The 22,465-nt window shown below is 32.9% G+C and overlaps 1 protein-coding gene across 1 annotated transcript in view; it reads left to right on the forward strand.

Moving 5' to 3' along the window:
* Smp_141950 (putative protein phosphatase-2b) overlaps positions 1-20,128 on the forward strand; it is a gene marked incomplete at both ends in the record, with an annotated part of 65,871 nt that extends 45,743 nt beyond the window's left edge. Inside the window, 5 exons of the mRNA XM_018798189.1 lie at positions 4,300-4,424; positions 16,790-16,799; positions 18,274-18,347; positions 19,884-19,971; positions 20,088-20,128. Of these exons, the coding sequence (XP_018653155.1) occupies positions 4,300-4,424; positions 16,790-16,799; positions 18,274-18,347; positions 19,884-19,971; positions 20,088-20,128 (338 nt within the window). The remainder of the gene's footprint in view (positions 1-4,299; positions 4,425-16,789; positions 16,800-18,273; positions 18,348-19,883; positions 19,972-20,087) is intronic.
* Positions 20,129-22,465: the final 2,337 nt, after the last annotated feature.

The raw sequence follows: 22,465 nt of genomic DNA on the forward strand, positions 1-22,465 counted from the left end.
GTGGATGCGCACTGCTGAGGAGTCCTACAATGGGACGAAACGGCCGTCCAGTGCTTCCAGGTTTTCCATGGTGGTTTAGCTTCAATTGATTCATGATCTCAACTGTTCAAATTACTACAATATCCACAAAACCCCATCTGATTTTAAGCCAAAATTATCGATTAATAACTCATTTACGAGATACTGATTTATATATTTGTCTGTAAGCCACATTTTAGGTATAATGAAAGCTATTGATACTATTCAGTTGCCCAAACCTTAGTGGGTGGAGCTAAGCCTGAACCTACCATTCAATGACCTACATTTTAATACTTTAATCACTAAGCTAGCCTCTACTCCATTAGATTATTTCCAGACAATAATTATTCTCTACTTGTTTACTAATTTTGTTTCATATTCATTCTTTTTTATTTTGTATTCTCTTTGAAGTGTAGATTTTCAAAAGTTTCTTGTTATTAAGATGGCAACTAACTGATAAATAATTGTTAATTATTTCAGGATAAAGACAATTCAACCGGGTAATAGTTTAACAAAAGATCGTTTTTTAAAAAAAAATCAAAAAAAAATCTAATCCTACACAAATTCAATAACAATTTCACTGTTTTGTTAGAGATTAACCGAGTACATCAACAACAACAAAAAAACACATGGATACAAAATGTTTTGCTGTTTATAATAAGTATAAAGAGACTATTTTATCTGATAACTACGATAGAATAATTATATCTCATTATCAAACTATATTACTTATAAATGTTTCATATGCATAAATGAGTAGAAATAGTACAGAATAGTAATTAATCAGCTTGTTTGCTTTAGTTCACGGTTATTTATCCATAATGTAGATCAATTTACTCAGCTAACCAAAAAAATCTCCATTTCACAAAACACTTAACTTCAAACAGAATTGTTTCAGTGAATTAAAAATATAGACTGTGTTGTTTTATTTTTGTTTTTGACAGAACTTAATATGACCAATGAGTTTTGTTAATTATTACATATGTTGAAGTAAATTGGTAGAAAATCCTGAATCTAGGTTTTACGGTAGTTGTTATTCGTCAGAAAGCTGTACCAGGAATCCTACTGAAGTTTTTAAATTAGTTTCTTATCTTTAGTGTATTCATGAAGTCGAGATCTAAACAATCTACTGATTCTTTTCTTCTCAAGATGATAATTTTTTCTTATAGGATGTAATTACTTGTCTATTGATTTAATTTGGTGAACATGTTTCTTTTCTTGATGTATTGTTGAACTAAAGACTTGGTAGTGATATTGGAAGCGTGTTATGATATCTTAGTTGAATGATTTAATCATATGAAGCTTTCACATTGTCTTTCTAAACAACAGCATCATCTCATATTTCAAAACAATGCGACCTATTAGAATTTTACGATAGTTGGTTGACGGTTTATTCTGTTCACCTGGAATGTTATCAGTTTTCCGTGTGACTGTTGTTTGAATGTTTATTCCAAGTGTTTTCTCGCCCTGACCTTGCAGTTGTTTGTCCTTTTTCTTGCTGCCTAATAGATTGAACGGATTTTGATGTGTTAGTGCGTGTGTGACTGGAGTGTCAGGCTTCTGAAAAAATCTGCTGACTTTCTTTATGTTCCCTGTGTTAGGGGGAAAATGAAATATTCTCTAGAAGGCGAATGAAAGCTTCACATGATTAAACTATCTAGCTCACAGAATACAACAACATGAAACTCCTCATTCTGAGATATAAATATTCTCTATCACCTTGTTGTGAGTACGGAATATTTCAATCATTGATTCACAATTTCTAACAGTTCATATTTTACTGACTTCAATAATAAATTAAAAAATGTAGGTAATGTGATCATCATTAAGTATTATGAATTTGTGACTATTTTCATTTTGTAGTTGGTATAACGAACTGACCTTGTTTAGACAACCTTTGAAAATCGGTTATCATTGGACGAAGTTTTCTTCCAGGCTTGGGAATATAGATGATTATATCTAGGATCGAACTCAGGAACTTCAGGTCTTAAACTGAGCGTTTAATTGATAATAACTCTTGTTGAGGTAGAAATTGCATCCAAATTAGAGCAACATCCTACGTTAAATATTCTCTTAATAAATAAACCCCTTCCATAAATTTTCATCTCAATTAGTTATTGATCAACTAAAAATCTTGCGTCAGCGAAATATTGACAAGATAATTCTTGTAAACCAGTTATATATATGTGTATAAGTGGGACTTATTGGATTAATAAAAACGAAACACCGAAGAATAAATCGTAAAAATCTTTGAAAAAGATTTACTCATTGAAATTCCGAATTGTTTTCTCCATTTAGCATCTCATTCAAAAGAATGGTCCAATGTATACTAGCGTTTTTGATCACTTCGGTGTTCATTTATCAGTTCACCTTCTCTCTCTCTCTCTCTTTTGGAGCTGTTTAGAAATATAAATACTTTTAAACAGTTTAAGTAAATTACATTGTAGTGACCGAGAACTTAGATGGAGAAGAGCAATTTATTGTCTAAAGCAAAATCACACAATGGGTTAGTAAAATATGGAAATCATACATTAAATACATCATTTACACATCCTTTTTGTGTTATCCTGTACTCACTCCATTATTTTTCTAATCTTGTTGTTATTTCGATTGCGCTCCAATTTCTTCCTTATTCTCTTCATGTTAACCTTCTACTGCAGGGCATTTCACTTTCTGTTGGTGCCGCATACTACTTATATTTGTCTGCACAAGTAGCATGCATCACAACATCATTGAAGATAAGATTTCTTTGCTTGAACTATCTACTCATAAATCTGTATAAATCAGCATATATATCGTAAGAAATAATCATACTGTACAATCATTGACTATTTTATGTATTATAGGTGTAGCCACGATTTTTTTAGTAGTATTAAGTTACTTTAAGGTCAAAGCGGAGGTCACAAGATAATAATTTTTTTTTTAAAGAAAAAAAAACACTTATTGACGTGATGCCTTCAGTTAGTGTGTTGTAGTCACATGATTTATTGACTCTAAAATATTTTACTTCGTGAGCATAAAGTCGTATCTCATACATATTCGCATTCACATACATAGACTTGTACATGATTACTCTTTTATTCACATCTGGCCATATGACATAGTACATATTTTACTAAATTGAGAATAATCATGCCTTTTTAAATAAATATCTCTTTTGTTATTTATCTTGTCGGTCTAATAAGATATATCAGCGTAAGTCAACGGATATTTCTACTAGACTTTTATGTGTAGAATCATGCTCATTTATTTGTTATCTGGGAAATTCTACTTTGTGACAAAACGATCACCTAGTGTTCTTCTGCTTTTTAGTATAGTTCTCTAATTTAATGAAGGTTAACCAACAATGAAAAAAAGTTTTTTTGATCTATTTTGGTATATTGAATTTTCGAAAAAATAGCGGTTGCTGAACTCATGAACCGATTTAAGTAAGACAACCTTTCGCCCTAGTATGGTACTAGTACTGTAATTGATCAGTTTCTGTTGGTGTATGTGGATCCTTGAGTAGATTGCTTTGATATCTCCATTTAGTCACAGGTATTTTAATAAAGTTGGGTAGTGGGAATCAGTGGAATCTAGGACGAACATTCCTTGCGATTTGGGACTTATCAACCTGATGAACTCTTATCCTAGTGTGTTAATTCCTGAACTTAAACTGGAACCTGGTAACTTTCACTTCAGATGCTCAACTTGTTGTCTACTAAACTATTGAGCCAAAAGAGCCATTAAACTGTACAATAGGCGTGAGATTTTTTTGTAAGGGTTTGTATTTTACTTATGCTCGTTTCTGTTTGATCCGATTAGGTCAGCAGATAACATTAGGCGTTTGAAGCTAAAGGTAATGGGTTCAAGTCTTAATGTGGACATCGACACACTTTGATACAGGTACACATTCAAATGACGAGTCCCAAATGGGGAGAAACGCGAACCCCTCGTTCCTATGCAAACTAATATCCAACTTTACCAAGACATCGTTAAATACTACTATAGCTTAGTGATTATATTTGTTTATTTATGTAAAGTATTTGTTTCTTTCTAAATATTCATTCTTTAATTTAGTGTTTTATTTTAAAACAACACTTGAAATCCCATGTGTCTTTGAATTTTGTTTTTCTACCACATTTTCTCCCCGCTATTCTTTATTTACTTACGCTGTGACTAATTTTCCCCTAGGTTTATTGATTTGTTATGTTTTGTTTTCTTTTTTGGCCAATTCGCTGACCAACCAACCGGTGGATTGATTGGTTACTAAATTGATAATTTTTGTTAAATGTTTTTTAGCCGCTATATTAAAATATGAAAATAATGTAATGAATATACGTCAGTTTAACTGTTCACCACATCCATATTGGTTGCCGAATTTCATGGATGTATTTACTTGGTCATTACCATTTGTTGGTGAAAAGGTAGGTGATGATGTTCGTTCATTAAAAAAAAAAGAAAATTGTGTCTATAATATTTATAAAATGAATGGGTGAGGTTAAAGTTGGAACTTTTTGCTCTTATGTTTACATATTTAGAAGCTGTAAAGATCGCGAGAGTTGTACGGAACTTGATTTTGTTATAGTTGTCTGATATATATATTTCCAGAAAGAGTTGGTCAAAGTGGATGACTGATTAGTTTGACAGAATAAATCATACTTCAACTTACTATACTGGTGCTAATAATAACAAGCAGTGTGAAACATATACTCATAAAAAGAATCAACTATGCAACTTATCATCAAAACACAGTACAGTCCACTTGTAGTCGAGATTGTATATGGAATGAATGATTTTGCATTTAACTCTCTATCTAACATACATTTGTTTTTATTCGTAATAATTACATTTATGTGATGATAGTTTAAACACATGAATAGAATGAAACTATTTTTTTTAATTATTCATGAAAACAATCATTAAAAAATTGTAGGAAAGTACTACCAATGAGTAATGTAACTCATTTACTAAGTATATATTTATGTATTCAGTTTTGAATTAAATTATTTGTATCTTAAAAGATAGTGATACTAATTAAACGTGACAGGTTTTTAAGATAACATGACTTAGTTCCGTTATTTTTACTGTAACTTAATAGTTAAGTTGTTCGAATTTCATCTACTAAGTTACAGTTTCTAACCTCATTCTATTTAATTCCGTTTGGGCAACTGAATAACATCACCAGTAGCTTTCACATTCAACGGCTGACTTAAAGTCTACTCCATGAATTTGCATCTGATAAATGAGTAAAGAAAAAAAAATCACTTGTAATTAACATCGTCTTGGATTTTCCGGTATGATTTTATTTAATTAACATATTCAATGTGATCAAAAAATAAATTTATGTACAAACGTAATAAAATACTTTCTCTTCAGTCTTTGTTTTCTTTTCCTCAGTCAGTTATCATCATGATAGGGAATAATCAGTTTTATTCCAATTAATTGTTATGAATGTATGTTCTACATTGTTAATTTCTTTTTTCTTGTTCTCTCAAATTCTCATTAACTTTCTGTTCTTAATTATGGTCAACAAAAATCCCAGTTTTACAGAAAGAAATAAGAGATAAAAATGATAATAAAGGAGAAACGTTTTTACAGCTTAATTAATTTTTATTCCCTCTTTTCGTAATCATCAACTATTTTTATGAAAGACGGTATTATTATTATTATCATTGGTATAAGTAGAAGAGAACGGATTTATTGCAATGTTTGTTTGGTTGTGTTAAATCGTTGTAACAAGGAATATAGTGTTGTGGTCTCCGGTTGTCCCATGATACATCTGATTTAAGAAACGATTGAACTAGTCTAATCAAAAATAGTTCTCTCATGGACTCGACATTGACAGTTGGCACACAACACTTCAATAATTAGCAGTTAATCCAGGGAAAAAATGAAGTACAGGAAAATTTGTCATTATAGCAGATAACTTGAGAGGGTACAACTCAGTATATATAGTAACGGGGGATTGACCTTGAAAGGTACTGAAAATTGGCTAAAGAAAAATATTGTCTATTAGTCAGAAAAGGGGAAGGTCATGAGAAAACTTGAATTGATTAAAAGGAATCAGTTATTATCGTTTTCGGCAAGACTTTAGTACTATTGACAGAAGTTAAATAATCACATGGTCGACTTAGCAGCTTGTTTTTTTACTTCGTAAATAAATTAGTTTTATGAGTTTCAATATGAAAAATAGTATTTACTTCTTGTCCCAATTGATAGTTAAATAGCGTTGAAGGTTGTTATTGATGATAATTATGACATTGACAACAACATTTATCTTGGTCTGCTTCAACAAAAACTTAGTGAAAGGGGTGAACATCATTAAGGTGTCATTTAAAAAGGGCACATATCAGTAAAAACGAGCATCAAAAAGACACAAATAAAAGATAATTAGTCATTCATTCTAAAATGACTATACTTGGGTATTGACAGAAAATGTGCAGTTTAATAACTTGATTATTATTCATTAATTTTGGTCATATTATGATTGCACATGAAATAATTTAATACTTACAATTTACCGATCATTGAGTAGCGACCAGTATCATGCTTTCTATTCCTTTAGTACCAATCCAATTCTATCGATTAAGTTCCAGTGTAATCACCATCCTAAGTGACCCAACAGCACGTGGATTCTGTCGGGATGGTAAGCAATTATAGATAACCGACAGGTATGGGATGTTACTAGTCAACATCATGAGTGCCAAGCCAGTTGATTTTTTGATAGTTAATGGGCATACTGTATGAAAAGAAAAAGCTATTGACAACAGAAAGATTTGAAAGCATTGTCTGATTACTATAAATTGAAGTTTGTTGATTCCGTTATCATACAAAATCTGAGGTTGTTTCAAAGAAGCTAACGGGACACTATCATTTTCCGAATAAAATCAAATTGCTTTTTTGATGTTTCCCTTTATTTATGCTCCCCTTTTTGAACCCTCCTTTATTAAAAGATATTTGTTTATCTGGAATAGTTAACAATGGTTTACTGCATATAGCTTCATACACCACGACTAGCTATAAGAATATTGTAACGTTCAGGGTGCGGTGGGTTTACGTCCAGTTTGAAGAACGTAAGATGTTTGTTGAGGTGTAATGTGCACTATACTGTGTATGGATGTCTGGAAGCAAGGAGAGTGAGACAATGATCCACTTAGTATAAAGAATACACTTACATTTCTAATGAAAGTTATCGACAACAATTATCAATAATAAAGGCGCTGTGATTACGACTAGATAATCGAAACTGGAAATCTGTAGAATTAGTTTGAATGTTCCATATAATTTAACTCAAAAATTTGAAAACATTCATCAATACGAAATTCCCTATTGATAATGTAATTTATTCGATCTGTACAATCGTATTTGCCTCTGTATGTTTATCAAACGTTTTGGTGGAAAGCTAATCAATGGCTTCTTATTCTAACACTATCAACTCTGGTCATATATATTTTCACCAGTGGTATATTTGCAAATCATTCTCTACAGAGTGAAGAGCTTTGAGACAAAAAGTGTATAGGACAAACATTTTAGCAATATATCAATTCAGTTTTTTGATGAGGTTGGCTCTCTCTCTCTTTATAAAGAGTTAGAATACTACTTTAGTGCTATCTACATAGTTAAATTTTCGATTGTTGGGTAGCATTAAACTTCAGATAAATGAATAAACTAGGTCCCAAATATAAAAAACGGAAAATGACTAACCCCTACGAATAATAAATATTAGATTCATTTGGCAAATTAGTACCTATGTATTAACTCATTAGTTTATTGAATAACACGTTCGCGTTAAGGAGCGACAAACGTGGATATCAACTTTATTATACAAATGCACTCAGCTAATGAGTCTTTAATTAGAAGAAAACCTATACCCGATATTCTGTTGTTAACTAAAAAATGAAATTTAATATTATTATAATTTGGCACGTATGATTGATGGATTGATAATTTGCTGATGAATTTTATACTCAAACACAAACTAAGTTGATTTCAGCAAACATGAATGTTAAAAAAAGCTCCCTAATTTATGTGCATACTTCGTCATTTATAAATATACATATAGGACTCAACCAAGAAAAAAATATTCATCAAAGATAAAAATGAATGATATGAGATGATTGATAGAAGTAGTTACACTTTCTCCTGTCATCTTAATGGTTTTTGGGGTGATGTTACATTATATGAAATAAGTTACTACTTGAAAATGATATTATCAAAACAGACAATAAATGCTGCACAATTAAATTCATCTTGTTCAAAGAACACATTACTCATTAATAAAATCATCCATCTGAATTACAAATCTCCATTATCATCAACATCATTTCAATCACTAACGGTTTATAATGAAAATTTAATAAATGTATTTCATGCTATTTTAGACTCGTCAGCTAGATTTACTTGCAAATCAGTGTGTTGATGTCCACCTTGACAATCGAACCAGTACCTTTCAATCCAAATACCAACATGGTTTCCGTTTCAAGCTTCAACCAATCTATTTTATTACTTACTTACGTTTGTTACCTCCTATGAAGCATAGGCCGCCGACCAGCATTCTCCAACCCACTCTGTCCTACGCCTTCACATCTGCATCTGATCCACCGTGTTCGTCAATGATGCTGCCCAGATATGTAAAGTTTCTCACAGCCTCCAGAGCTCCTCTGTCAAGTGTGATTCGATTGATGCATGTTGTGGTGTAACAGGGAATCTTACTTTTTCCTTTGTGTATGTTGAGACCTACTGTTGCTTAGGCTGCTGCTACACTGGTCTTCATCACCTACATTTGTTGTTGCGTGTGTGTTAGAAGAGCCAGATCATCTGCGAAGTCTAGATCGTCCAGTTGCATCCTAACTGTCCACTGTATCCCGTGCTTCCCTCAAGATGTCGACGTCTTCATAATCCAGTCGATCACCAGAAGAAAGAGAAAGGGGGAGAGTAAACAACCTTTCCTGACACCGGTCTTTACTTCGAACGGATCAGTGAGCTGTCCTTCATGCACGATTTTGCAGTTTAATCCATCATAGGAATTCTGTATGATATTGACTATCTTCTCAGACCCGCCGTAGTGTCGAAGAAGCCTCCATAGTGTTTTCCTGTCCACACTATCCCATGCTTTCTCGTAGTCGGTGAAGTTGATGTAGAGTGATGAATTCCATTCAATTGATTGTTCTACAATGATCCGTAATGTTGCGATTTGGTCTGTTCACGATCGATCTTAACGTAATCCAGCCTGTTGATCTCGAAGTCGGGAGTCTACTGAGTCCTTCATTCTGTTCAACAATACCCTGATGAAGACTTTTTTTGGTATTGAGAGAAGAGTGATGCCCCTGTAGTTCACATACTTGCTGAGATCGCCTTTCTTTGGTATTTTGATCAGATATCCTTCTTTGCAATCTGTTGGTACTTGTTCTTTATCCCAAATCTTACTGAAGAGGATGTGGAGCATCTTTGCAGTTACTGCTACATCTGCTTTTTGTGCTTCTGCTGGAATGTTGCCTAGTCCCGATGCTTTGCCGCCCTTGATTTGTCTGATGGCCATGCTGATCTCTTCAATTGTTGGTGGGTCAACATCGATTGGGAGGTCTGTGGGTGCTGCTTCGATGTTGGGTGGGTTCAGTGGAGCTGATCAATTCAAGAGTTCTTTGAGGTGTTCTACCCACCTGTTTCGTTGTTCTTCAATGTTGATGACTACTTTGCCTTCCTTGCTTTTCACTGATCGTTCAGCGACCTTCTTTGTTGTGTCATACAGCTGTCTCATGTTTCCTTTTCTTGCAGCCTTTTCCGCTGTCATCGCTAAATCTTCCACATATTTACGTTTATCGGTTTTAGATGCTCTTCTTCAGTTACTTGTTTACTTCTGTGTATTCAGCTTGTCCTGAAGAAAGGCGCTATTAAACTTTTATGATGTTGTCTAGTGCTTCTTGAGTTTCAATTTCATCTTGGCGACCAGCAAGTGATTATCTGATGCTATATCAGCTCCTATCATGGTTCTCACATTCTCCATCGTTCTCCTGAACTTTTTGTTGATTCTGATATGATCAATTTGTTTGTGTAGTGTGATCCAGTGAATTCCATGTGACTTTGTGTATGTGTTTGTGTGATAATATAGTGCCGCCTATGACCAATTTGTTGAAGGCACATAGGTTTGCAAATCTCTCCCCATTTTTCTTCCTTTCTCCCAGTTCATGTCGTCTCATGATGTCTTAATATCCAGTGTTGTTTATCCCAACCTTGGCGTTTAAACCTCCCATCAGAATGGTCAAGTTCTTTATTGGGCATTTCGTGACTATTGACTGAAGCCTATCGTAGAATTGATCTTTCACGTCTTCATTATAATTGTTGGTAGGCGCATAGCATTGGATGACGTTTATTGTAATGCTCTCTTTCTTTGTTTTAGAGGAGGCTTTGATGATCCTTGGTCCATGGAATTCCCATCCTATAAGTGCTTTTTGTGTTTTTTGGACAGCATCAGTGCACCGCCTTGTGTGTCATTTTCTTCCTCATGACCGGAGTATAACAGAAGCTCCCCTGAAGCTAGTCTTTGTTGTCCAACCTGCGTCCAGTGTGTTTCATTGATTCTATGCAACTCCATGTTGTATTTTTTCATTTCTGCAGGAATTTGGATGACTCTGCCGGACTCCCACATTGTCCGAACATTTTATGTACTTAATGGTTGCTCTGGTTGTCAGGAGGGTTTCAGCCTTGTGGCTTCCGGAGGAATTCAGCTTTCATCATGAGGTGTCATAACTTTTCTAAATGAAGACCTTCTGACTCCCAGGGCAGAGTTTAAGTGATTTGAATAATTTTTTCTGGTTAGCGTTTTTTTGGAGACTTATTTTTCTACGGGATGGAGCCGCTGACTCCATACCCAATTCTCTTTTATCCGGGCTAGGGACCGGCAGTAACCCTAGAGAGGCTCCAGGCGGATTTAGTTTGTTTTATAGGGTTTTTAAAAAATATGTTTGTCGATCTGTATATGCTAACAAAAATATTAATCATAGCTCAGTTAAGATTATCAACAAATAGCTAATTCAAACCTTTACTAGTAACGGTATAGGGCTAGTAAGACTTTTTTTGTTAATCTTTATTTTTAGTACCTCTCAACCAGCAAATTAATAGTTTTTTGTCCTATTTCTGTGTTGCTTAACTTTTAGGGTTGTTATATTATTATTATTGTTGTTTGTATATCACATTGATGTTTGTTCATCATTCACATATAATGTAGTTGACAGAATTTATTACTTTCATAAATCCGGTTATAAACATACCGTTTCTGACAACTGTTTATAAATTTTTAGTCAAAGAAAACTTTCTTATACAAGTTACAAGCCTATAATCTTTACACTTGTAGAATAAAATTAATAGTGATCAGGAATTCACCTACATAATTTAAACTAAATTGTTATAGAAGAAAGGCCTGGTAGTGTATTTACAACTTTGTCCTATCAGCATATCCAGTGTATCACAGACATATATAGCGATTAGAAAACATAAAGATAATCAACCTTAAGTCATGTTGGTTACAGCATGTTTAGGGAACATGAAAATGACGCAGATAATTTCAGCTGTTACAAAAGAGAGCAAAATTAATTTTAGTTAGGAACTCACTGAAGACATTTGGTGAACGGTTTCTCAACTTCGTGGATTAGTTGAAGTTAGACATTAACACCATCGGATGCCGGCTCAGTGGTCTACCGGTTAAATGCTCTGGCGCGAGACTGGTAGGTCCTGGGTTGGAATCTCGTTAGGCGATATCGTGGATGGGCACTGGTGTAGAGTCCCACAATATGACGAAACGGCCATCCAGTGCTTCTAGGTTTTCCTTGGTGGTCTAGCTTCAATTGTCTCATGCTTTCAACTGTGATAATTTGAATATCGTCAACCAAGATTAGAAAACGAATAATAGTGAAGAATTAATTTTAATTAGAAATATCTTTTATAATAATAATAATCTTAATACTAATATAAATAAAGAAAATTTTATAAAACGCTTTATTAACATTACTTCAACTTCTGATCATAAATTGGCAAAGCTTCTTCAGTCTAATGTAGGTTAAATAGTAAATCAGAATCTTCCAATTGAATACTACAAATGATATTTTTTTTAAAAAGAATAAAGAACATTCTTGCAAACTAAAATGACCTAATTTCTCTGTGTTACCTATTGTTTATACCTATATACATAGGTGCTCCTGAATGCGACAAAACCGCTTACTTGCATAGCTCCACAGAATTTATTATAAATATTTTTTTGTATCTGGCATTCTTGATCAATCTTCATTTTTCATCTCTTTTTTGTAACAAACTTTAAATTATTAATATTTACATCAAATCTATTTTACTGTAATGTTGAGATATTCATTATGTTTTATAAATACCATTTTTACTACAAAATTTCTGCTTCTAACAGTGTAGTTCATTCCTCATTTAAGATTCAACATGTTAATATTCTGATAAATTTTCAATTTGTTTATTGGCCTATAATTTATTTCATAATTTCATATCGAATTCAAAGCCTTCTGGTCTCGTTACGGATTTTTATTCCTCAGACCAATAGGCCTTCAGATCCTGAGTTTTATCTCTGATAGCTTCATAAATGCTCACTGGTGACGAATCTATATTTGGACGAAACAGCTGCCCAGTAATTCCTGATTTTCATAGTTTCTCTGGTTGAAGTCTGTCTACACTGTGCACTTGTAAAATTTAATAATCTCCACAACCCTATATATATATATATGCCAAAACTTTAATGTTCCTTAAATTAATGGTAGTATATAAAGAAACAAAATCATTCAGTCTTCAGAAATAACGCTAGGAGATCAAGCGATCTATGTTGATCTCTAGACAATCATGGACACAGCCTGTAAGAGGGTCTTTTTGCAATGTCCTTCACATACTGCATGCCTGTCTCTTCTTGTTCTTTATCTCTCACTGTTGTTATTTTCCAACTGATAGAGACTGGATTGGTGGGTGATGGTGGTGTGTATGTGTGCTTTCTTTCGACTAAACAATTAGAAACTAATTTTGTTCTATTAATTTCAAAATTCTGTCCATATTTCGCTTAATATTACTTTCACGCTCTTGATGTCGTCGAGATGATGTTGATCAAATGTTTTTACCCCATTCACTCAGTCTGCTCATACTAATCCCACTTGTTTATGTTACATAATAATTATCATTTTAATAACAATAATAATCCCGAACAAAGGATAATCTTCCTTTTTCTCAACTTCATTTGCTACTCTTCCCAGGATAATTGTCTCTTTACTTGTGTCATTTTTCTGTTTGTGTTGTGTCTTTGCCGCTCGTCACTTGTTCACCTCGCCTTCCTTGCTGTTGCCTTTTTCATTTGTATGCATCATTATTCTCATTGATCACCCACCTTCGGTGTTTATACACACACAAATGAACTAATGATGATGGATTGCGTTTTGTTATTGTTGCTGTTATCACAATTTGACAGCTTACTTTTACGTCGTCCATATCTTACTTGTTATCAATTGCCTTTCAAATGTTATTTTCTCTGTATTTTTTTCTTAAAAAAACATCACAATGATATAATTCTTTGTAACATTTGAATGCACGTTGTGTTTACTAAGTTGGGGGGGAGGGGTGTATACAACCCATATATATGTGTGTCTCAACGTATTTGCTGACTGATTATATGATTTATCTACATGAGTATTCTCTCCCTTTCACGCTCACGTTTATGTTCTCCATCTTTGTCGACTTCTTTCTTACAGTATACTGTCGCTCTGTGTAGGTGTGTGTTCGTGACGATATTTGAAAACGAGAATTAATTGATCATTAATAATGAACAGAGAATTCAGTTTTTTCCGCTCAATTTGTTATTGTTGTAAATATTTTAACTCGTTTTGACATGAGAATTAAAATGTTTCCTCTTTCAGTTGTTCACTCTCTGTTTCTCGTCCTTTCTCTCTCTCTCTCTCTCTTTTCTGATTTATGGATGAGATGAAGTAAATGGAACACAAATATAAAGCGTGTGTACATTTTTTTTGGAGGAGAAAAAAGAGGTTTACTAACTATTTACATATCACGTATAAATACGTAAACGTTATATTATTTTGGGTTTTATAAGTAGGAATTAATTTTTATTGTTTTGTTTTCCCCAAAAAGGATTTCCTAAAAAATAAAATTATTCAGCCATGTTACAATGATTTCATAATTTACAGTAATTTATAGTTAATTTGTTAACATAGTATTTCTGGTTAATGAGGGAAAGATATAAAATATCACACTGATTAGTATTTGATTGTGAAATGATAGAGAACATTTGTAGCATAGGTAGGGAGGGGGGATGGTTACATTGTGTTCTCTGAGATGGATGGTTTATTTCCAAAGCTTTCATTGTCATTCTGGACAACAAGATTATCAACACTTACTTCACATAGAAATTGTAAATATTAATTGAGATTGAAAATATGAGCAATTCTTTTGTGACTTAATAGTATTTCAATGATTATGTCATGTTTATAACATGACGTGAATGGACCAATATCTTACTTTGAAGTCCTTGTTGATCATTGAATGGTGCATACTTTTTAAGTGTTGGAGTTGTAAATACACTAAACCGAAAAGACTATTATTCAATACTTTTTAATTGTGTTTAAAAGTTTCATAATGTAAAATAACTTTCAACTTTGAACAGCCTTTACAAATCCTTTTAATTTAAAACTGTCATAACTTCTTGAATACAGCTAAACTATGAATATACTCATTTATCAGTTACATATTTATGTATTTGACTATAAGCTAAACTTCGATTGGAAGGGTTTATAATGCCACGTGGTTTCCCAGACTGAAATATGTAAGATGGGGTTGAAATCTGCGACGAAGTGGTTGAAGTTGAACGCCTCAACTGCTGAGTCACCATTTTATTCACTAATAACGATGTGAATATGAGCACCAACTTTATGTTAAACTGAATTATTTACTTAGTTGAAGAACATATCTAAATGATACATTGACACTTCAATGATATTTGTTTTGTTTTAATGTAAAAATCTTTATCGTTATCATTGAACATAATCTTGATTTTTTATCTGTAGTGTTGTTCTAATAGAATTGTGTTTGTTTTAATATTAAATGAAAAACGTTTAGGATTTTTAAGATGTTTTATTCTCTAAGCTAAACGGTCTAGTTGTGTATTACATTTGCTGTTTGGAAACGAGAGAACATCGCCAAAATGCAAACTTCCTCGATAGAACCATATACACTTCTAAACTATGTGGCTCAGATAAAACAGACATCTGTAAAATTCACATTTGGTTCTTGTAAATATTTTTCTTCATCTCAGGTTTTATGGTGCTCATTTCTACGTATGACCATATTTCTCCTCTCGATTTGTGTTAACCATTTCATTACATTGAGTCTCTCTTCATGAAGAACTGTGAGAAATTCATATTATTTTTTCTCCTTTGGAATAAGCGTTTATCTGTAAGAAAAGTCATCATTGAACATTGAATTGTTTGTCAATTGTAAATAATTGATTGTTAAAAAATAATGTTTAGTTCTAAATGGGAAGAAATGTGCTTCTTTGATCCTACTTCCAGCTACTGTTCGTTTATATTTCAAAATATTGTGGTTATAAAATTTTTTCCAGTAATATTTTCACATTTTTGATTTCTATCACGATGTAATGGCATCTGATAAATAATCAACAACAACAAAAACTAGCGAGCACTGAACCAACAGTTGTTTCGTTGTAGTGCGGATTTATTGGACAATGCGTGGACCCACAATCAGATGCTCACACAAGTGTTCGATCCATAATGTTTAGAATTTTAGGATTACTATCATTTATTTATGATACGATACCCCTCTAATAATTGTTTTCTTTCTCTTGCTAATACGGTATTGGTTAAAATTGGATTTATTTCGTAGTACAAACTTTTGATCGCATTGTTTTTTCTTAGCTAGATGGTGTGATTTTAAACCTTTGGTTGTCGTTCTAGAAGACATCATCAGATTTTTTAAACATAGAAATGAGCTTATCAGTTCATTCTAATGGTCTTGTCTGTGATTAGTTGTCCTTTATTTGTTTTTGAATCCTGTTGTGGTGGGTGGTGTCCGAAATCTGATACTGACACACAAAGTGCTACGCGTTAACTAACTACTTGAACGAGATTTCAAGAGTAGAAGAAAAAGTCTATTGAGCTACCGAATAATATGCATAAATATTCATTTATATATATACATTTCAATCCCTTAGAAAATCAGTTCATTTTTTAGCCAATGACATTCGTTTGTCCTTCAGGTCATTTCTGTTTGTCATCGAGTGGCCTACTCGGTTAGCCACTTCTGAGTGTCTCATCACGCTGGATTCCTGTTGATGATCCTTTTAGGTGGATCTGTGACTGTTTGATCGACTAACCCCTTCCTTATGGATTGATATACTGGACATATGTTGGGGTATCTTTTGATTGTCAATTGACCTGGTTGCCGGGTTTGTAGAAATTTTCTGGCATTCCTAAAGTTCCTTCGATCCAGAATTTCGGAGTTTCATCAATTAAATTCATGCCCACGATTTGTCATCTAAGTAAAAAAATATCAATCAAGTCATCTAACTCAGAGAATACAACATCACTACAAATATTATCAATCCACTTGATCTTCAAATTCTTTTTATCATTACATTATTAAAAACTATTTTCATGTAAATTAAATTAATAGAACTACTTACTCTGTTGCTACCACTTTTTCTCTTCAAGTGACTGAGACCTTTGACTAATTACTACCTTTCTCTTATTTATTAAATTGTATTATTTAGTTACCGAAATGTTAGTCAATGTACTTAATATATGTTCAGATGATGAACTACTGTCGGATACACCAGAAGATGAATGTAAGTTATTATTTGCATATATATGTGCTAAGTGGTTTACTTGTATTGTTTATCACGTCAGTTGACGATCACTACTTAGACAGTTTTAAGGAACTATTTGATGGTTGGATGACAATCACAAGCTTCATGCCTAAATGAACTTTGATATTTTCAATTTTGGTTGTAACCTATTGCTTTCTATGCAATTACAGTGCTTGGCGGTCATTTTCTCAATCAAAGACGTGAACATTAGGTTATATAGGGATGTAATGGAAATCCTGTTGAATTGGGATTTTCCTCTTTGACTAAGTATATTTGTTACTCAAGGATCAATCAGTGTAGGAGTAGTAGTAGTAACACTAATAGTAGTAAAAAGAAGTATATTAGTAGTTTATTGACCTCCGATTAAAATCCAATCCAAACTGAAGCTTTATTCTAATTAAAGTCATTAATCCTCACATTTACAATGTGTCTTGATACTAACGTATACCAAATCTGTACCTGATAGTAATTGAATTATTTAACTTATCACTGTCTAAGGTCATAGCCAGTTGTTTAATATGACATCATATGAATTAACCCAAGCATTATCACAAAAGTTATATAATAATCGAGGCTAGTTTGTCTGTCTATCGATCATAGTCGTGATAATGATAATAATAATCATATAAAGAACCGATAGAATAAAAGGAAACAGTTAAATGATTTATAAACTAGCTAGCTGGCTGTCTTTTTTTCAATTTGCACTGTAGATTATGTAAGTTGCTTTTCTTTTTAAATTACATGTCTTTAGATTGGGACATTTTAAAGAGTCATATATAACCGTTTCTTCTTCAGTTTTTTTTCATACACAATATGTTTATTGATTTATTTATCTTGATAATAAACAATATCCTTCCAAAAACGATACCTGTTCACAATCCCATATATGATTATCACTATCTTTAGTGTTTCACTAACAAAAATAATTCAGCTAAAACGTTGGATATTAGTTTAAAGAGTTTGTAGACTTTGTTAAGCCCCATAGTCTACATCGCGAACTGATCTTAGTTAATAACCATTGAAAATCAGGAATGACTTGACATCTTTTTAATCATCGGTTTGAGAGTCGTGTTGACGAACCGTGATCAATGGAGTTCAATGGCATGAAAATTACTATTATTATCATTATTATAAATCATACCAACTGCGCAATATAAGTATTTATTTATTTAAACACAAAAATTAGTACAAGAGGACACCAATTATATATGCTACACACTTCATCATTCAATTTGTGTGTGGGCTAGGAAACTGCTCGGGCTCCCAAACCGAAGCAGGTAGTTTTCTTAGGGGGCCACTCCTCAGATATTTCCTTACGTTTGTTCGTTGTTTTTTTTTTGGGGGGGGCGATAAATAATTCCTTCCTAATTTCCAATTCTTCATTACAGCACAAATCACAGCACGTAAAGATGTTATCAGGAATAAAATTCGAGCAATTGGTAAAATGGCCCGTGTATTCACTGTATTAAGGTCAGTTTCCCTAATATATATGTATCAAATTTCCAATGATATTTACATGTTTTCATAAAGACTAAACTGAATATATACATTAATCAATATGAAATATAATTTAGAGGGGAGAAAAAATGTTGTGTACAAGTTATCAAGATCTTTTCTCTTTTTTTCCCAATTGTGTTTGTATTTATTTCTGTTTTCTTCATTCGTTGTTTGTATTCAAGATTAGATTTAAGATTAGATGTCAGTCGATTTGTTATTTGATTAGATTAATATCTTATTTGGCAAATAACTATAATAAATTATTCCATTCAGTATGACTTATTTCATTATTTCTTTGACATCTTACCAGTCATCTAATATATATATATAATTGGATGTTTGGTGGTGGACGTTAGTCGGTCAAGACGTTCTGTTTGACTTACGTTTCGTATTAGTTAACACTCTTCACCGAAGCATACTTGGAATCTGATATGAACTGATATGTCTTATGCGATTAGAACGTACGTGGCCTAGCTTTGAGACGGCCCCGTTAAACTGCTTGGGCTGTTGTAATGGACACAACTCACAAATTACTTGTAAGTAATATGTTGTAGAACGTGGCTTCGAAGTTGTGTGATGGAATGAATGGTTTCAGTACAGTGAAAGCGCAACGTTGGCAGAACACCTGAAAGTCATATGAGAAAACTGAAGTTTCCGGAACAAATTAAAAAGTGTAAATGGATTTTAGAGGGCTATGTATGAGTATTATGTAAATGCCTTGTCACTTCTCACAATAGATATACATTATTTGAGCTTATTGCCTTCTTTTATACTGTAATTGACCACCACCTCCTGTAAGACTATTCCAGTTATGATTGGCTAGTGGGTGCATTACAGTTTGGTCGATTGAATTTGATTAACAATAAACACTTGATAATGATGACAATATTCGTTACTATTTGGTTATCAATTAGTGTAAATGCAGATATAACTGTTAAATTGTCTTTTTCATATTTCAAATTACGAAATGACCCTATCTACACCACATGTGAAAACCAGGAAACACTGTACAGCTATTTCGTCCTAGTATGAGACTCACCAATAAATTTATTGAAGTTAAACATATATACCATAGGGTGCCGGTCTAGTGGTTTATAGGTTAAGTAATGTCTTTTGAGACTGAAGGTCCTGGTTTTGATTCCTTGTGGTGAAATTACGGATTTGCAATTCTGAGGATTTTAACACTAAAATGAAATAGCTACTGTCCAGTGTTTTTTGGCTTCCAATATTAGTCTAACTAAAATCGATTCGTGACTATGAAAATTATCTAATCTACACGTACTCCTCTATACTTAATTGTCTTTCGCAGTTATATGTTCTTCATTTATCCTTAATTTACATTTTCACAAAGTTATTACTGCCTGTTACTATTCTATTCGTATATTCAACTATATAATAATCGTATATAAGTGAATTGTATTATTTCATACGCATTTCTTTTTTAAAAAATTGCATTAATCTTTTTTTATTAATATTGTTGTATTTTATTTTCAGAGAGGAGAGTGAAACTATACTTGAACTCAAAGGACTTACTCCAACTGGTATGCTTCCATTAGGAGCATTAGCCGGTGGTCGAGAAGCTATCAAAGGTAAATATAGTCATAATATTGTTATTTATTCTTTTGTTAGAATTATTATTTGCTGTTTTCTACTACTTTTCAACAATTGGTCAGTGTTTTAATCATTATGTTTTTTCAGCTCTCAGATATGTTACCGGCCAGTATTTTACATTCCTATTCAGTTTGATACGATAGTTGGTTCATTTACTTGTACACATGTACAAAGAATAGCTTCAAACTGTACGTACATCAACCTATTAGGTTGTTACACGAAGTTGACAAGAACCCCTAATTGACTTAGGTTTGGCACTTGCCAAAAAGAAGAAACTGTTATCTGAAAGAATTGATACTTCATATGAGATTCGAATTTTTATGATTTGCACACTTGGTTAATGAATGACATTAACGTAAACCTAAGAAATATGTAGTTGTTTAGCACTGGGTCACAATTTAATTCACACTGTTAAAATTGCGAGTCGATCTGAGCTAGATCATGATTAGAAACCTGGAAGGACTGTACGGCCGTCTTGTCCTACTATTCAACAGTGCTCACCCACGACCGTACACGCGGAATTGAACCCACGACCTTCAGTCTGACTCACAAACACTTAACGTCTAGACCACTGAGTCGGGATTTGATGGTGTTAATGTCTAACTTCATTCATATACCCTATAATGACTAGTTAATCATTGAAATTTTTTTCAGAATAATAACGAAATCAGTTTAGACATGTTCTAGGAATGGTGTTGCCCTCATTTTTAATTTTTGTGTGTGACTTTACATATTGCTGACTTGTTGTGATGACATATATACTATTGTTTTACTAATACGTTAGAGTGTACTATTCCATAAAATCACAGATAACATAGGCATTATTGTGACCGATAGTGTTTAAAATTCGAATCAGTGATCAATTCTATTTATGGAGTTCTCTTTTGGGTAATTTTGATAATTGTTGAGTTTCAATTCATTTAACACATTTTCGTGTACAGCCATAAAATATCATAAGATTTATCAATGAATAGAGCGAGTTCCTAACACTTTTAAGTAATTAAACATAGAGACTACTACTACTATTCATTAGTAATAGCTAGTTATACCATCATTAGAAGGGGCTTTAATTATCCTGTTGTTTATATGCTTAGCTAAATTTCGATCAATGTTGGTTAGCAGATGTACATCTTGCCTCCAAACAGTCTTATTTTCTCAAGTTCTTATGTAAGAGATGAATCAAGTCTAGTAGTGGAGTTCAGGATATGCGTTTCTTCCTGTTTGGGACTCATTGACTAGATGTACCTTCTGAACAATATATATATAAAGTTCCGCGTCAAGATGATTTATCGTCACCATAAGAAGTCACATGTTTTCCGTATGAAGGAGATCATTGATATCTTTTAAATAATCTCTTACAATAAAGTCAGTTACCTGTCTTCCATCTTACTGGAAGATGAATAAAATGTAAATTACAATCAACATGAATAACTTTATTCAGCCAAGTGTTCTGATAGTGGGTGGGGAGAGTTCACATCCTTTCAAAATCTCTTGAAATATTATTGGGATTGATGAAACAATTTAGTTTGATTTTCTTATGGTTCAAGAAAATTAGTAAAAATTACTGGACTTCTTGGTTTACATCACTGTTTAATCTTAGTTGGACGCTTATTGCAAACTGGGAAGCACTAGACAGCTGTTCCATCCTAGTATGAGACCTCTCAACACTGAGTATTTTTTTACCTTTCCCTACCCAATAAAGATAGAACCCAAAATATTCAGGCCAAACAACCAGCTCTCGAACCCTTAGGCCACTGAAGCGGTGCATGTCAAGCTCCAATCAATTCATTATCTTCCAAAGTCAATGGAGGGTCACTGCCTCACACCTGACACGGCATTGTTCCACATCATTAGCAATTCAGCATATATATATATATCACCGGGTAGTAGTTAATAGATTTTTTTTCGGGCCGTTATATCGATCCAATTAGATTAAATCCATAAACCTAGTTTTTGTTCTGTTATTTATAATCTAGTTCAGTTTGTTCTATTCTATGTCATTCTATTCCTCTGTTTTTAACATTTGTGTATCAGTGTTTGTGTGCATGCATGTGTATGGATCGGGATTTATGTTTGAATTGTCTCCACCATTGTCTGAAAATCTGTCGAGAAGATGCCAAACGGCGCTCGATGTTTACAGATAATTAGTTAGTTAGATAGGTAAATATAAATATAACGCGAAAGACAAACAGTACTAACAATAACACTAGGAATAACAAATGTAATAACAGAGACAAAACGCGAAATAATCGAGGCTTTTTGTGTTTTGTTTTAGTTCAATATCTGTTCTTTCATAAGAAATTGATTAAAACTTGTTATATTCTGTTCCTGATCAACGATGTGTTAGTTTATTTCATTGTTATTAAAAAGAATAAACGAATAAATATGTAAATAAATAAACAACAATCGATTAATAAATGTTATAAATTAAATCACACTTTATCATATTTGAATGACATGTATTCAATCGTT

This window comes from Schistosoma mansoni, chromosome 6 (assembly GCF_000237925.1).
Source record: "Schistosoma mansoni strain Puerto Rico chromosome 6, complete genome".
NCBI classification, from domain to species: Eukaryota; Metazoa; Platyhelminthes; class Trematoda; order Strigeidida; family Schistosomatidae; genus Schistosoma; species Schistosoma mansoni.